The 16,019-nt window shown below is 37.0% G+C and overlaps 2 protein-coding genes across 2 annotated transcripts in view; one reads left to right on the forward strand and one right to left on the reverse strand.

Annotated features, from left to right (window-relative positions):
• LOC124288284 overlaps positions 1-16,019 on the reverse strand; it is a 47,064-nt gene that overhangs the window by 20,138 nt on the left and 10,907 nt on the right. The window contains exon 4 of the mRNA XM_046724801.1: positions 9,731-9,845. Coding sequence (XP_046580757.1) covers positions 9,731-9,845 — 115 coding nt within the window. The remainder of the gene's footprint in view (positions 1-9,730; positions 9,846-16,019) is intronic.
• LOC124288283 (dual specificity protein phosphatase 16-like) overlaps positions 13,259-16,019 on the forward strand; it is a 66,134-nt gene continuing 63,373 nt past the window's right edge. The window contains exon 1 of the mRNA XM_046724797.1: positions 13,259-13,525. The gene's annotated coding sequence lies outside the window, so the exon portion shown is untranslated. The remainder of the gene's footprint in view (positions 13,526-16,019) is intronic.

Genomic DNA, 16,019 nt, shown 5'->3' on the forward strand with positions numbered 1-16,019 from the left:
TTTCATTACCCAGCATCTCTCTTCAGTGTTCGGAGTCGCATCCACGCAAACAATGCTGTTCATGTCAACAAGACCCAAAGACTGTCATCATGATTATATATTTAGACATTGTGAATTTTATGTAAGCAATACAAAGTATGTACAAGTACACAGCGATGATACCTGTCCTAAATATATAGATATGATAAATAGTAGGAATGACTATTGAAGGAGAAACAACTATTGCAATAGTGATAGTCCCCTATTGCAGTAGTGATAGTCTGAAGTGCGACCAACTATGGCAATAGTTTTTTTCTCTCCTTGAATTGTCTCATTTGAAGTTATTTCCCAAATGAATGTATAGTTAATATGAAATAAAAACAAGTTGAAGTAGTTTCAGTCGCTTTTAATAACTGACAAGAAACTCGAAACCCAGATCAAATAAACAGTTACCGTAAAACATAAATTTACTGTTATTCACAATTTCAAACTCCGAGTCGGATGCCATGTTTGCTGCCATGTTTGTTTAAGAAGAAACAACGGCGGATATCTCTAAATCAAAGTGAACGAATCTGGTACTTCCTGTATTTTGTTTCAGTTGAGTCTGTATGTTTCTTAAAAGTAGATAAAAATAATTCAAAGGAAAACTCTGCCAAATAATAGGAAGGAAATTGACACAAAATTAGGGATAGTTTTGGAAGATATTTAACCTCAAAAATGTAAATATGAGTTTTCACAGTTGTATTCCTGCTGATATTGTCCGGATGAACTAATTTCTGGATTAACAAATTTCAGTAAAAGATTTCATGAAACATATTGTGTATGGAGGGCATCTGAATTCTCTTCCCTTGAACCTGATGCAATGGACAAGAAACATCTGAACAAGTTAGAATTTGAAATCACATTTCGATTTGGTAAAATAGAGTCATTACACAGATATCTTGTTCTTTTTGTTCTTCATTTAAAACATGCAGCAGCTTGAAATGAAATGAAATTTGAAAGTTAATTTTTTCTTCACCAAAATATACATAAGCCATATACAGTATGTTATATATGAACAGCCATATGCTTCTCTGGTCATTTAGTAGTCTCTCATACAGACCCTGAAGCAAATATATCCAAAAAATCCCACGCAACTGTAGAAAATGTAGCAAGTCTAGATTTCCACAGCTTGAAAAAAGTCTCAGGGCTCCTTTTTATTATACAGAGGTGGAAATAACCCATTGCCTGATGCCCGAGTCCAGTGGTTTTTCCAGTCGGGCAAGCAAATTTGTGTATCACACTGTACCAATGTCCAGTTGACTTTCCAATGTTAATTATGTTGTTTATTTAAATAATCAACAAGAAAATCGGCCGGTATAGAGGAAAATTATCAGGGCAAGTGATTTTACATGTGCCACTGTACCGGTGTACACTAGCAATTTTAAAGTTATTTCCACCCCTGTTTTATTTTGTTTTTTTTCACTATGAGGCTTTTTTCTGTAAAATATGTTCATTTCAGAGACTAGTTGTTAGTCTAGTCATTTCGACATGTGGTTTGTTGCATGTAGAGTATGTCAGGGAGTAAGGTTTTACATCATTTATAGCAATCTTCCAGCAATATCATGGTGGGGGACACCAGAAATTGGTCTCACACATTGTAGCGATGTGGGGAACTGAAACCAGGTCTTTGGCGTGACGAGTGAACGCTTCAACCACAAGGCCACCACACCACCTGTCGTTACAACAGAAGATTGCCAGGTCTGTTTAAACAAATAGCTACAGTAGTTGGCCATAAGTGAGTCATCATTAGTGAAATTCCCATAGACTTGCATGTTAATTAACTGTTGCAAGAATAATTTTCATAAGTTTAGTTTCGGTCGAATTGCTTTCAATACTTATCTACCAGCTGGGAAATCATCTCAGCTACATACACATAATTTCCATTCAATTTTCTGATGATTATTAAGAAAACTGCAACTATTTAAACCACATATATCAGACATACCAATCAGGCTTAACATGGCTGTCTATGGGATAGATTAAAAGTTGAACTTGTATGTGGTGCTTTATTAGGTGTCATTCGATAACTAATCAATGGAAAGATGAAAGAAAATTATGTACACGTAGCTGAAGATGATTTCAAAGATATTTGCAAAATATCAAAATAAAATGACTTCTGCTCAATTTATGAAAATGATTCTTTCAACAGTAAATTAACATGTAAGTCCATGGAAATTTCACTAATGATGACTCACTTTTGGCCAACTTCTATAATTGTGTAGACTGCAGATGTGTTAAGTCTGAAACAATACTGCAGTACTGTTCATTTCATCTTAATTATTAGAGATTTATAGTCGTTAGAATATCTATAGGACTACAAGTATTGTTGCTTTGAGTACACTGGCATTAATGCTCTGTATAAGTTACTTGAGGCATCATACAAAATGTCTTCCAAGCAAAGTCCTGCAAAAATACACTAACCAAATCAAGATTGATTGATATCAAGTACAAAACATTTCATTCTTTGAACTACTGCATAAAAAAACAGATTTGGAGTAAATCAATTCATTATTGCCAAATATAATATTTAAATAAAGTTAACATATGCATTATTATGGGGCAAAACACTATGCAGTGACACTTGAAACAGATCTGCAAAAAATAAAACTATCAATATTCTACAACTGAGTTGTAATAACGGGGACAGGCCCAAACAAATTGCTTCCATGTCAAACTGCGCACATAATATGTACCTGTCCAAAGGAGAATTGTCAGTTTATACTGCGCAGTTGGATCCTCCTTAAAACTTCAACATAAAAGAAAAAACAATTGCACAGGAACAGAGTTTCTCTAAGGTAGACATTTCCTTTAACTATCAATCATTAACTGAATGCAATATGTAATTTAATCAAATCAACAGACATGTGTTTGCCCATGCAGATACTAATTCCACCGAGGCTTTTCTCCCATAATCCTGTAGTGAGGTCAAGGGTTATAGTTTGACCATGGAAGTCTCCCGCGTTACTACAACCAGTTGATCAATGTGAGTAGTGCTGGGAGGGAGGGGTGAGTCATCCACTAGCTAGCCTGCAGCGACTGCTAGGGACCAGTCATTGTCAGGTAATGTCAATGTGTGGACAACATGCAGTCGTATGATAATGGGTGTGAAATATGTACATCATGGCTGATTTGTCCTGTCCTCAGTGTACCCAATTATCTTCTAACTTGAAAGCAGGTACTCTGGTATAATTAAGTATTTTCTTCCAGGTATATTTTTCATGTTTATGAAAAGTATAAGTTCCTGAAATTGTTCAGTGTTAATCAGTGTATCAATCAGTGTTGACTTTGGTATAATACTCCTTAGTCATAAGATATTACACTGCTGACATTGGTATAATACCATCTGTCATGAGATAATAAACTGAGGCATAATACCTACATCATGAGATAATACACTGTTGAGTGTGGTATAATACCCCTCAGTCTTCAGATACATGCACTGTTTAATGTGGTATAAAAAAAACAAATCATAAGATAATACATTGTTGCTCTAGGTATAAAACCCTAAAACATCGGATAAACCACTATTGAATGTGGTATTCTATCCTTAAATCATAAGATAATATATTGTTGTTCATGGTATATCCCTCAGTCATAACATAAAAGGAGTGGTGAAGTAGCCTAGTGGAATTCTCTCATCATGCCGGTGTCGGCCCGGGAAAGCGAAATTTCAATATTCCCTATTCCCGATAAAGCGAAAACCAAAGTTGTGCTAGAAGTGCCGTGGAAGCGAATTGCTATGAAAACATCGGATTACCGTACTTCAGATTAGAGAGCGACCCCAATACTCGTTCTGTGAGCCTCTTAACTGAGATGAAGTTTCAGTTGTTTCAAGTTTCAGCACGTACGTGACCAAACTAAACTATAGTTTTATTAATTCATGTAATGAATTATGATCATTGTTACATTAACAGAACCTTATTGTTCCTGGACGAATTTGTCAAAGTTCCGTCAACTTTTTTCAAGTAAAATATCTATTCTTAAAATGATACATTTTAAGATTGTTTGTAAACACTTTAATTGATGTATCATTTAGTCATCTTGTTGTACATTTTGTGTGTACTCCTTTGTTATACTCATGTCCCACCGATATCTGTTTTCTCGCGTGAGCGGGCATCTCCGTAAAATGGAACTATGTAATGTGAATAACGAAATGAGTGCCTTTGAATTAAGTGCTATGACATTTTCTGTTTGTAAATAACAATGTCACGAATAAATATGTTTCTAAAATAAAAATCATTTGGACTTTGTACTTAAAATGTTTATGAATGCAGACTTGATTTCGTCACTACCGGTATATGGCTGGAATAATGCCAATGTTACGTAAAGCCCAACTCAAACTCAACCTTTCTGGCACTCCACGACCAAGCATAAAAAGAAATGTTTATTATCCCCTCAAAGGCTAGAAATCTCCACATTCCTATCGATTGTCTGTTTAAATGTTTTGACTGCATGATCCTACCAATCATGTTTTATGGTTGCGAGGTGTGGGGATATTCAAATATAGACATTTTGGAAAATGTTCACAGGTTATTCATGAAATCTGTCCCGACACTACGCCAGCATACACCATCCTAAATGCTCTAGGGAGAGACTGGACGAATTCCTATCTCTGTATATATTAAAAAGTGAATAATTTCAGTTTGGTTTAAACTTGCTACTAATGTACATCAAAATAAAACGTCAGTTATGATTCACAATGTTTTATCACAAATGCTAGAAAATAATATATATGCTTCACCATGGCTTGCTAATGTTAACCGTATTGATTTTTTTATTAAATTTCTACCATGACTACGGTATCAGACGACAACTCACATTTCTTTGTATTTCTTGTGTATTGAGAGTCCCGGGAACGCTCAATTCAGTGTTCACTGTAGCTTGACCATACCCGCGACAGCGACAACAAAATTGAGGAGGTTTGGTCCAGATTTCACTTTCCCAGGCCATAACCATAATACCAAATACCCGGGTTCGATTCCCCAAATGGGTACAATATGGTAGGCCCATTTCTGGCGTCCCCTGCCGTGATATTGCTGGATTATTGCTAAAAGCAGTGTAAAACTAAACTCACTCACTCCTAAGATAAAACATTGTTGATTGTGGTATTATACCCCTCAGCCTTAAGAGAATACATTGTTGATTGTGGTATACTACCCCAAAATCATAAGATAAAACATTATTGTGTGTGGTATAATACCCATCAGCCTTAAGATAAAACATTATTGTGTGTGGTATAATACCCATCAGCCTTAAGATAAAACATTATTGTGTGTGGTATAATACCCATCAGCCTTAAGATAAAACATTATTGTGTGTGGTATAATACCCATCAGCCTTAAGATAAAACATTATTGTTTGTGGTATAATACCCATCAGCCTTAAGATAAAACATTATTGTGTGTGGTATACCATCAGCCTTAAGAGAATACACTGATGTTCATGAAATACTCCCCCTCGGTCATAAGATTATTTTATTCTGACTGTATAATACACCTCACAAACAAGATAATACATTCTTGATGAAGTTCAAATCTTATAAAATACACTGTGCAACACTTGATCTTACTGCCGAAAGCTTTCACTTCCTCCCCCTTTTAACTCAACAGATATTATCAATTCTAATTCAACTTAGTATGTAACATGAGTTCTGATTGGTCAATGCTACAAATTTCCGACCGTATAATCAGCATATACGGATGCAATTTGAAAACCGATTCACCAAAACCTTTGAATGTATCCCTACACTATTGGGGTAACGCTGTTTCGCTGTTTCATTTGCAGAAGCCATAGGTCAATTAACTCCGCTATCCAGCTAAAATGGGTGGAATTTGTGTTAAAAAAGACAAGACAGTATCATAAATTTAATTTGAAGTTCAAACAACTTACTCGCAACGGGCTGTTGACCCAACACTGTTAGATCATGAAACAAGATTTATGACGTCATTATGGAGCGTGACGTCACCTGTTGTGACGTCATTTGACAACAGAACTGATAATGGCCCATAGTTGAGGAATCAGCGGGCCGCTCATTTCTGTAACTAGAGGGCGGTTTCATCATAATTCCGTCCATTTTATCTACACTATGATCTATTCATCATTGTCAGATTTAGTTTGTGTGCACATAATAAACGTGTATAGTTTGAAAAGGGAGCTACTTTTTCTGGTGATGGTGTAAGTTCAAGGAGTGATATGATTAACCTTTGACGTAGAGAAACTTTGACCTGGTTTAAATAATGAATTTCTTTCACGGAAAAAAACCAGCGTAAAATAAGTTGAATTAGAATGGGGATAACTGTACTGTGTTTGACGAATTGGGGACGTATACCGGTGCTTGCGCGTCACCGATATAACTAAATTTGCGGCTATATAACCACCGGTATACGTCCCCAATTCGTCAAAGTACAGTTATCGCCTTTATAACAAATGCTCTAAAAAACATTCACAGATATGTTACCCTTGATTCCTGTCAAGAAAATGCCAATGAAATGTAACATGATACAAAATGTCCCACGGAATCATACATCAGCCAAACCAGGATAAATAATTGATGCTGAATAAGTGAGATGGCCATTCTCCCAGACCTGAAGTGCCACATGCTAACATTCCACAGAACAAAGTGAGCGTAATGATGTACAACAGGATAGATATAGGTAGTGGGCAGCCAGTCACAGCCACACCAACATTCCTGACCTTGGGCAGGCAAAATTTCTGTCAATGTTGGGTTCTCAGGAAAACTGCCGATAACTACAACACAGTGAGTGAGTTGTTGAATGAGTGGTTGAGTAAGTGAGTGAGTAAAGTTTTATGCTGCTCTCAGCAATATTTCAGTTATATGACAGCGGTCTGTAAATAATCGAGTCTGGACCAGAAAATCCAGTGTTCAACAGCATGAGCATCGATCTGCACAATTGTGATACAATGGCATGTGGTCAACTAAGTCAGCGAGCCTGCCCACCCGATCCTGTTAGTCGCCTCTTACGACAAGCATGGGTTACTGAAGACCAATTGTAACCCGGAGTGAGTGAGTGAGTGAGTGAGTGAGTGAGTGAGTGAGTGAGTGAGTGAGTAATGCCAAGTCAGCAATTTCACAGCTATTTGTGGCGATCAAGACAGCTTGAAGAACACTGAACCAAGTTGAATGCTTGTGTGTATTCATGCACTGAGGGTGAGCGAGTGAGTAAGTGTGTATGGTGTTAACCACAAGGCTACCCCACCGCCCCATACACTGATGTTAGTTCATGAGATCATAGACTGATTTGACTAATCACATAACAGCTGCCACAAAACTGTGGCTTGCTGCATAAAACAATATTCATTTACTCATGTTTAGACAAATGAGGTTACTGATAAAATATTTAATTGACGTGTCAAAATAAGAAAATCAGGTGGGTCTACAGTTCACAACTTCAATATAAAACCAGCTTAAGGATTTACAGTAATACTTTTAAAATATTCAATTTCCACACATTCAGATAAATTCCACTCAGATAAATCTGTTGATTACAAATACAGCATTTAAAGGTGCATTTGTAAATTTACCCTTTCATCACTTAATTGAATATAAAAGGCAATTAATTAACACTTTTGGCCCTGGGTCAACAGGGCTGACAGAGATGTCATAAAATCAATGAGGCCTCCACACAAGATGATTAACCATGTATTGCCTGTGGTTTTCCCAGTCTTCAACACGGTCGTGATCAGGAATTGGCAGAACCGTCAATACAAATCAGACTTTCTCTCTTTCACCCATTATCCACAAATAAACAGTGAGTGTCAGTTAGGCATATGTAGGCCTCGTAATGACGTACTTAACATCCACTCTACCCAATGGTGTTAGTCTTGAGTTGACGTCTGCTACTGCAGTCTTGTCACCAGTGAAAACAATCTGGAGGACAGGAGGGGGCATGAAGTGTAGCAGCGGAGGGGGACAGGGGCATGGGGTTGACGTCTGCTACTGTAGTTTTGTCACCAGTGTAAATCATCTGGAGGACAGGAGGGGACATGAAGTGTAGCAGCGGAGGGGGACAGGGGCATGGGGTTGACGTCTGCTACTGTAGTTTTGTCACCAGTGTAAATCATCTGGAGGACAGGAGGGGACATGAAGTGTAGCAGCGGAGGGGGACAGGGGCATGGGGTTGACGTCTGCTACTGTAGTTTTGTCACCAGTGTAAATCATCTGGAGGACAGGAGTGGACATGAAGTGTAGCAGTGGAGGGGACAGGGGCATGGGGTTTACATCTGCTACTGTAGTTCTGTCACCAGTGTAAATCATCTGGAGGACAGGAGGGGACACGAAGTGTAGCAGCGGAGGGGGACAGGGGCATGGAGTTGACGTCTGCTACTGTAGTTCTGTCACCAGTGTAAATCATCTGGAGGACAGGAGTGGACATGAAGTGTAGCCAGCGGAGGGGACAGGGGCATGGAGTTGACGTCTGCTACTGTAGTCTTGTCACCAGTGTAAATCATCTGGAGGACAGGAGGGGACATGAAGTGTAGCAGCGGAGGGGGACGAGGCATGGGGTTGACGTCTGCTACTGTAGTCTGCACCAGAGTATATATATATAAAAAAGAAACAATAATGTGTGCTGCAGCAATCTTGTTACCAGCAGGATTGTGGACATTGATGTGACTGCGATTTATCAAGGATTGAAGGCTTTGGCTTGCAAATTGGGAAAAATATTGTGATATCATCCAAAATAAAAATTCTGTTATGTACTTGGTTTAATAAATTTTGAGAAAGTAGTAAATGTTTCATGAAAACAGTGACTGTTTCCTGTTTAGGCAGGTCTAACAATATCCCTGAGTGACACCTGGTCCAGTAGTCTTTTGTGACCAATGTATGTCACCTGGAGGGAAAGATGGGACGGGGGCAGATGGATGATGGCATGACACGAGGTCTGCTTCTGTCATCAGTTTATATATCATCTGGAAGACAGGAATTGAAATAAGGAGCAGCCGGATGAAGGAGCAAGGGCTCATGATGAAGCTTTTGTAGACATTACAAAATGTAAGTCTTCTCATTAGTGCCACATCTTGCACATGGATGGAATCATGGTTTCTTCAACGATGTACAGGTTGGTTTTGTCAGAATGTCTTGCTAATGTCCATTCCTAAATTACATGAATTCTTGACTTTTGGTGGTGAGTGTATGACTCAGAGATAAACTGCGGGTCCACTAAGTCAACAACTCAGAGGTGAACACACAGCTGGATATGGGGTCAACAACTCACAGATTTACAGGCAGACAACTGAGAGATGACAGAGAACATATCCACCTGGATCTTCATCAGGCCTGAGAGACACAGATCCATGTCTGTCATAAAGACAGGTGGTGAGGTGAGGTGAGGTGAGGTGAGGTGAGGTGAGGTTACGTGTGACTCTCATCACTGAACCCTGATGCAAGTGAATTGTTGCTCATGCATTGTGATCAAACAGTGAAGTGTGCATGTCCCTGACAAAAATTGTTCAGTCCTCGACCCACTCACTCAGCTTAAAAACAGATAACATTAAAACTTTGAAAACTATTGTAACTTATTGCTGTAGAGTTTCTGAATTTATGGTCCAGTAAAAATCACAACAAATGTGATGTGAATGAAGAATAGTATCAGTCATCTTGACTTCAAGTAAAAAGGTGATTTCGTAAAAGAAAACTAAAACAGATGCTGAATAATTATTAGCTGAAATACGATCAATACACTGATAATACCTTCATATCACTGGCATACATGTCAATATCGTCTATAATGACCACATCCGGGAGACAACTTGTCATGTGTATGTTTGCACACCAGCCAATCAGCTCACTCGCATCAGAAAGGTATCTGCAACATAGCATGAAAAACAGGTAAACCATTGCTGTTGTACAAAAGCAATCATAGGGCTAAGGTTATCGTAACCCTTTTACTTTAACAGAGATTGTCACTAATCTTAGCAATAAAGCTGTTTACTACAATGGCACCCAGGGGCTGTTAGCTTCCAATTGCTTGACAATCAACAAATCCATAGATAAGGACAAACTTTTATGGATGAACATCTTCTTTAGTCATGAAATTATCAATTTCAGGATTTCAAATCCAAAGCCTTGCCAATAATTCCACACAAATAAAGACTGGTCAAGGAGAGACTACAGGAAATGGAAACATATTTGATATTTGGTATAGTCCGTTTGGCTCAAAAGCGGACTGATGAATTGCAATCTAACTCGAAAACTAAAAAGCATATAATACTTATTGAAATGCTGATCATAATCAAAACATCAGACCAACCCTGCGGGGTTTTTTAACAGAATTTATGTCCTAAAAAAAAAAAGTTTAACAAACTATCATTAAAATTTTGACACAGTTCACCATTTGTTACACCATTTGTTCGCACACCTGGCTCTTCCACTCTTTGCATTCCTCCCTCGTAACAAGTAGTGAACTGTGTAAATATTTTAATGTTAGCTTGTTAAACAACTTTTTTATTTTTAGGACATAAATTCTGCAACAAAATCACAGAGTTGGTCTGATGTTTTGATTATGATCAGCGTTTCATTGAGGATTATATGTTTTTTTGGTTTTCGAGTTAGATTGCATTTCATCGGTCCGCTTTTGAGCCAAACTGACTATAACAGTAGCAAGTTTTATTTAGTTGTTAAGAACCTTCTGACCCTGTCGTTTAACTCGAGCTTAATCATCGTGCATACTGGAGTTTACAGTTAATGACAACACCTAGTATTATTTAGAGACAATGTGTCAGTGCCACATCTACCTCCAATTTCAATGTTAGACCTCTACAAGAAATGTCTAAAGCATCATCTATCTTCCAGACAAACTCAAGTGGCACAAATGAATTGATTAACATGTAATCATGAAGACATTTCAGTTACGTTGTCCTTGGAAAAATTCAAAATTAACTTGTCGGACACCTTTTTCATTGGGTGTTTCAAGAAGGAAATGATATGCTTTCTCCTAACCTTGTTCCAATAGCAAAAAACCATCTCAGCCCTAAGCTGATCACTAATTTGCTACACTGATCATAATTTCCTTAGATGATTGTAATTTCCACAACCTATGACAGTCTGAGTGCTAAGTTTTCTTTGTGGAAAAGGGCCCTAGCTTCTCTCTGAAATAACATTATTCTTCGTTGCTATTTCAATGAGTATGACATCCAGACGGGCAGTGTGTGGCCACACCAGCTACCTCAGCGGGCAGACATTGTTGGTAGTACATCAAGCTTCATCACGTCACAAGCTGGGCTCTATGTATTCCCAGCCTCTTGCTCAGGGCTTAGTCACCACCTTATTTAATTGTTCGTGTGGAGAAATAGAACAATCACAAACAATTATTGATCTATTTGAGGCCTCGGATTATTGATATGAACAGGGCATTGAACATCAACTCTCTGCAAGCGAGTTCTTGCCCTGAAGTACCTCTTACTGTGTAAGTGAGTGCTTGTCTTACAAAGCTGGCAACACATTTCTGCTGTATCTGTGCTTGACAGATGTGTTGGTAACTTTCAGATTTATTCTTAGTCTCAAAAGTAATCAATATTCAATTAATTATCAATCATGATTGAAAATAGAAAAATCCAAGATGTATCATGCCTGGCTCGTCCAAGCATGGCATAAGCCTGTAGGGCAAGAAGGGTTTATCATTTGAATTGTCTGTCAGCAAGTTATAATAAAAATTCTTCACAAAACTTAAATGAATCATCATCCAAACATACAAAAAATTGAAGCCAATGAACTTATTTCCTGGCATGAAAATTTCAATTTGAGGATTATTTAAAGAAGATTATTTCATTTAACTGGGTCAGAAGTTAGGATGGAATTACTTTTCAACAAACACATGCTATGACCCCATGTTTGCTGTGAGTGGACACATCGCAGGTAGTGACATAGTCCACCGATGTTTAATAAAAGTGTGGATCATATGAACAATTCATTTGATATTAATCAGCTGGTATATTATTCAAACTGGTCTCTTGATGGAGAAGAGTATGGGGTCAACATTACAGCCTTATTACAGTTATCATGTCTGGACCAGATAAACGTGTGGTTGATATTGTCAGCATCAATATATGAAGTACAGTTCTATATTCTAAATGGAAGTTTTTCATTCATTCTACAAGACCATCAGAGTTCATCATGACCAATACCTAATATTCTCTCCACTCTACTGACAACTTTAAATTTGAGCAAACATCATTAGACATATTATCATTCAAAAGACAATATCAGGGGTTGGAAAACTGTCCAATAAATTCCTTTTTTAAAGAATTTATTGTTCTGTTGAATCTGCAAGCGATAAGGAACAGAGTATTTTATATCCTGTTAAAATCCTATGAACCATGTGTGTACTGTATGTGTTTAACATGGTAATTAACTTGACTTGGTTTATCATCACAATTGTTTATTAGGAGTCAGATCAGGGGTGGAAATAACCCATTGATCGACGTCCGAGTCCAGTGTTTTTTTCTGTCGGGCAAGCAAATTTGTATATCACACTGTACCGGTGTCCAGTTGATTTTCCAATGTTAATTATGTTTGTTTGTTTTTTTTTAAATCAACAAGAAAACGGTTGGTATAGTGGAAAAATTATCAGGGCAAGTGATTTTACATGTGCCACTGTACCGGAGTACAGTAGCAATTTTAAAGTGATTTCCACCCCTGCAGATATCAACTTATCACCACATATTTCTTAACAAGGACATGTACTGGTCTCAGGGAAATCTTACTCTTGAATCAACGGACATTCATCACAGATATTTTTCTTAGTAAGACCTTTTAAACACTGGTTTATTGACCCTAAAAATGGTAAGAAGTGGATAAAAACATAGCACTCTTCTTTTGCCACCACAGGAAAAATTGTGTTGGCCTCCAAACAATTTGTGCATCAAACTTAAAAGATGACATCTGATTTGCTTTTCATGTGTTAGTTAATTTTATGTTCCCATCCTTTGACGAAATTTTTTTACACAGAACCCAGTAAATAAAATATCTGTCTGAAAGACAACATACTTTCAACTTCCTCTCACTATTAGACAATGAGGATAATTTCCTTGTCATTACTATTACAAATAACAAACCATAAGTGGATTGATTACCCCGTAATTAGCAGTGTATGGCTGTGAAAGCTTGGTCCACAGTGTTGAGAGACTACCCAGTGATAAGGAGATAAATGACTTGGACAAGTCTCTGGCAGTACAATGAACTCTCCCTAGAAATGAGTCATCACTCCTCTGATAGTAAACACTATATGAAAGTAGTGGTCGCCAACATCAAACTAGGCAGCTGATATCTTTAAACTCAATTAAAATTATAGCCGAGTGTCCCACTTGTGGAATGAAGTTGAAGCAATTCAGGGACAGTCTTGTGAGACAATTCGTTATTGCATGTGACCAGTGACACTTAATGCATGCTTTGAGGATATTTCCAGGCAGGGCTGTAGGCCTACAGCAGGCACACTGTTAAATGCATGGATTATGGATTAAATCAACTTATACAGATTGTGTTTCACAGGTAAGGTTATTTTATTCAGGAATTAATGTAGTTGATGAAATAGAGACTATGACTGACAATATCTTTAATGAATTTATGAAAGTAATAAGAAAATAAGTTTGGCTTCTTAGAGGTTGAACAACAGGAAGAGTTCTGTGGATATACATCTTCTTTATTATTAATATGAGAGACGTTTCTAAATACCACTCAAAGAAGTTCTTAGAGGTTACCAACGTATCCATGTTGATTCTTCACAATTAATCAATGGTTTGCAAATTAACAACAGAAAATAATGGTAATAACATTTGTTTGATATAGCGTTTATGTGTTGAACTAAAATTAGAACTACAATTTAATTTACAATGATTGTGGAACAACATTTTTGGGATTTTTCCCCATAAAATTGGTTATTTGATGTGAAAGGCATGAATTAGTTCATGACAAACTTAACAGAATTGCAAAGAGTTCTTAACATCAAAATTGGATAATCAACAAATTTAATGTATTTATTATTCATTCATATTTCTGTTTCTAAGCAACATTTTTTGTTTCTGTTTGCCTCAATAAAACCTTTTTCCCATTCAAGCAAATGTTAATTTCCTATGAAGCAGGCAGTAGTAGAGATTTAGGTCAAGTTAGTGAGACTAACTTATCATAATCTTATTCAGTTGTACTTGGTGGTGACTCATTCGCCACACTGCTTGAGAAGGACGTCTTCGGTTTGATAAAACATACTTGTCTTCGCGAAATCTTTATGGCTTTTTTTCTCAAAATGTTTTTCATATTTATTAGACAAGAAGTGATAACATTTTTAAAAATCTTCCGTTCTAATAAAAAAGAAAATAATTTCTTTCCTCTTTCTTTCATCATCATGCTATAAATTTAGCAACTTACGATTACTGTAATGTTTTTACCCTACACTCATATCATACGTAGTTTCCCTAGACACTGTTGTTAAGAAACTATGAGTCAGTGAGTGAGTAAGCTAGAACTCTGTAAGGAATATCACAGCAGGCGACCGAGAAACGGGCAGTACTTTCTTGCTCTGCTGGGAATCAAACCCTTGTGTTTGATGTCTTGATTGAACTTTTCAGTCACTGGGCTACCTCCCTCATGTTCATGTCAAGGGAAAATAAGTAAGATTCATGGTGCATCCAAACATACTTGGAACACAGTGTTCAATATCATGATTGTTTTCGTGTAAAGTAAATACAGGCCCATGTTAAGTCTCCTAACAATTCTATATAGTTTAGTGCAATCATTCCCCATCAAAGTCAGTTCAGGTAAAACATATATTATTAAATGTTTTAAGTTAGTGAATGCACTATTTGTTGTTAAAGGTTCAATACATTTCAAACAAAAAGTGAATTGGATAAGGTTTGAACAAATACTCTGTTTCTTAAAATGCTGACAAATATATTTGTTCTGAGTTTACAACAAAACGAAAATGACTGGAATATGGCTGGTCTCTCACATGGAACACAAACCTTATAATGACTTGCATTCACAAGGTTGTTACCATGACAATCTGCCACCTTCTTGTTATCAACAGGTAGGAAATCATGTCAAGGAATGTTATAAGTTTATCATTGGCTTACATTCTAATGGAAGATTTCAAACTATATCAAGGTTGATGATAGTCTCAGTAGAGGGGATTATTGAGGGGGAAACAACTATTGTGATAGTCTATTGCAACATACTATTGCAACCAACTACTGCAATTCTATTGCAATAGTTTTTTTACTCCTTGAATTGTCTCATATGAAGTTATTTCCGAAATGAATGTATAGTTTATATGAAATAAAACAAGTTGAAGTAGTTTCAGTCTCTTTTAATAACTGACAAGAAACTTGAAACCCAGATCAAGAAAACAGTTAAAACATAACCTTATTGCTATTCACAATTTCAAATTCACGTGTTGCATGTAATGTTTGAGGCCCTTGTCTTGACCTTCAAAATGAAACAGGATCAGATAACTCTAAATCAAAGTGAACGAATCTGGTACTCCCTGTATTTTGCACAGCACATTTATCAACGGAAGTCAATTACTGAACTATCAATAGTTGAACATACTATTGAGGCATCGATAGTTTTTTGTTTCTACCATCGATTAATTGCTATCGGAGACTCGACAATTGCAATCCATCAATAATTCGATGCATCGTTACAGCACTAATTCTCAGACCCCCCAGTCTTGTTCTCCAGATATGAGCCTTAACTTGTGACTTATGTTTGGCCTTCACTAGGTGAGATTATTAACCCAAGGTGAAGGTTGTAGTCACAGAGTGCTATAGCTATATAGAAGGTTTCACACTAGATGTGATATTCTACTAGTTATTTCCCCATTAACTAGCTTGAATATTGACACTTTACTGCTTGAAACCTTATTAGAACAGTTATAGTTTCAAGTGAAGTTGCTTGTGACATGTACTCACTGAACATGATGAACTGTCTGTTAAAAATCATAAAGAACTAATTTGAATAACAAGCACAAATCATCCCTCTCAAAAATTCA

This window comes from Haliotis rubra, unplaced genomic scaffold (assembly GCF_003918875.1).
Source record: "Haliotis rubra isolate DU_JTF1 unplaced genomic scaffold, ASM391887v1 Scf414, whole genome shotgun sequence".
Lineage (NCBI taxonomy): Eukaryota > Metazoa > Mollusca > Gastropoda > Lepetellida > Haliotidae > Haliotis > Haliotis rubra.